This window comes from Octopus bimaculoides, chromosome 25 (genome assembly GCF_001194135.2).
Source record: "Octopus bimaculoides isolate UCB-OBI-ISO-001 chromosome 25, ASM119413v2, whole genome shotgun sequence".
Lineage (NCBI taxonomy): Eukaryota > Metazoa > Mollusca > Cephalopoda > Octopoda > Octopodidae > Octopus > Octopus bimaculoides.
In genome coordinates this window covers 7961232-7963516 of record NC_069005.1, presented here as the reverse complement: position 1 = coordinate 7963516, position 2285 = coordinate 7961232, and the positions used below count along the sequence as shown (strand labels likewise).

Below are 2285 nucleotides of genomic sequence, written 5' to 3'. Positions count from 1 at the left end.
AGTAAAAGTTTATGTTTGTGTGTGTACATGTGTTTATGTTCTGTATTTTATCTTTTACTTGTGGCCAGACTGGGGCATTACCTTGAAGAATTTTTAGTTGAATGTATCAACCCCAGCACTTAATTTTTTTGCTAAGCTTGGTACTTATTCTATCAGTGTCTTTTACTGAACTGCTAAGTTACAGGGATATAAACCCACAAACACTGGCTGACAACGTGTGGTGGGAGACAAGCACAGACACAAACACACACACACACACATGATGGGCTTCTTACAGTTTCCGTCTACGAAATCTACTCAAAGCTTTGATCACCTTGAGGCTGTAGCAGAAGACACTTGCTCAAAGTGTGATGCAGTGGGACTGAACCCTGGAGCATGTGGTTAGGAAGCAAGCTTCTCACCACACAGCCACACCTGCACATATTTGTCTATTAATCTTTCTATTTATTTGCTTGTTTATTTATCAGGTATGTCAATTAACAAATAGCTGCTAAATGGTATCTGTCACACCAAGTTAATTATACAATGAAATTTTTGGTATGTATTTGCTAATCTACAGCAAATTTCTTATATCTCTTTTGTAGCTGAGGGGAGATTGCATGATATGCATGCCTTTCTCAACCATGCGTTATAACAGCACAAGCATAGCCAAATACTTTTTTTAAAAAAATTGCCTCCCAAACATATAGTTCCAGATTCAGTCCCACTTCATGGCACCTCAGTCAAATGTTTAACATCTGCCTTCCATGCTAGCAGTTTGAGAGAAGCTGGCCAAGCAAAAGACTGCACCATACTTCTGTAATGGTTTTTACTGCTGGATGCCCTTCCTAACGCCAACCATACAGGGCTGAGTGGACTGAATGCTTTTTACATGGCATGACCACAGTCATACCTATATTCTTTTTCTTTCTTTTCTTTTACTTGTTTCAGTCATTTGACTGTGGCCATGCTGGAGCACCGCCTTTAGTCGAATCAAATCGACCCCAGGACTTATTCTTTGGAAGCCTAGTACTTATTCTATCGGGCTCTTTTTGCCGAACCGCTAAGTTACGGGGACGTAAATACACCAGCATCGGTTGTCAAGCGATGTTGGGGGGGGGGACAAACACAGATACACAACATATACACACATACATATATATATACATATATACGACGGGCTTCTTTCAGTTTCCGTCTACCAAATCCACTCACAAGGTTTTGGTCGGCCCGAGGCTATAGTAAAAGATACTTGTCCAAGATGCCACGCAGTGGGACTGAACCCGGAACCATGTGGTTGGTAAGCAAGCTACTTACCACACAGCCACTCCTGTATATGATTTAACTTATAAAGCAAAGTTCAACAAATTCAATCATATTTTTCGTAAATGGAGATTAAATGTTAATATGGATTGAAATTATTTTTATTCATGTACCTATACAATCGTTTCTTACAGAAAGATAATAAATTCATTTTAAGAATCTGGGTTGTCAAAGAGTATTCATCAGTAGCAAAATTAAGGAAAGGAAAAAAAGCTAAAAAGACATTAGAATTACATAGGTATGCTGTTCGTAATGTGTAATTGTTCTTTGAGTCGTGTCTATTTAAAACACGACTCAAGATTCTTAAAATGAATCTATTGTCTTTCTGTATGAAACGATTGTATAGCTACATGAATAAAAATATTTTCATTTCAATCCATATTAACATCTAATCTCATCTATTTACGAAAAATATGATTGAATCTGTTGAAATTTTTTTAATATAGGTTAAATCATATACTTATATAAATGTTCATATCTACGCTAATTTACACCAGTAAATTAAAATATGAAGAAACAACGTTAGCAATTTTTTAGAAACTATTCCAGTTAAAGGACGAATTCACATTGAACCCTTATAAAAAATATGTATATCTACAGATATATGTATATATATTTGTATATATGTATCGTATATGTATATATTTATATATGTATTATATATTTATATATGAGGCAAGACCTTCGTACATTGGGCCTCACCGAGGCGATGACTACGGACCGAGACCTTTGGAAATGGGCTGTGCGTGAGAAGACCCGGCAAGCCAAGTAAGATCGTTGCCAGTGCCCCTGGACTGGTTCTTGTGCGGGTGGCACATGAGATGCACCATTTTGAGCGTGGCCGTTGCCAGTACCGCCTGACTGGCTCCTGTAGGATTTTCGAGCGAGATCGTTGCCAGTGCCCCTGGACTGGCTTGTGCGGGTGGCACATAAAAGACACCATTTCGAGCGTGGCCGTTTTCGTGCGGGTGACACGTAAAAGC

The 2285-nt window shown here is 38.4% G+C and overlaps 1 protein-coding gene across 4 annotated transcripts in view; it reads left to right on the top strand.

Moving 5' to 3' along the window:
- Positions 1 to 2285, top strand: part of LOC106883156 (uncharacterized) — a 35863-nt gene that overhangs the window by 23348 nt on the left and 10230 nt on the right. For 3 of the 4 annotated variants that reach the window (XM_052976679.1, XM_052976680.1, XM_052976678.1), the window contains exon 2: positions 468 to 537. The exons of the other annotated variant lie outside the window; for it this stretch is intronic. In XM_052976679.1, coding sequence (XP_052832639.1) covers positions 526 to 537 — 12 coding nt within the window. In that variant the 5' untranslated portion in view covers positions 468 to 525. The remainder of the gene's footprint in view (positions 1 to 467; positions 538 to 2285) is intronic. 4 annotated transcript variants of the gene reach the window in all.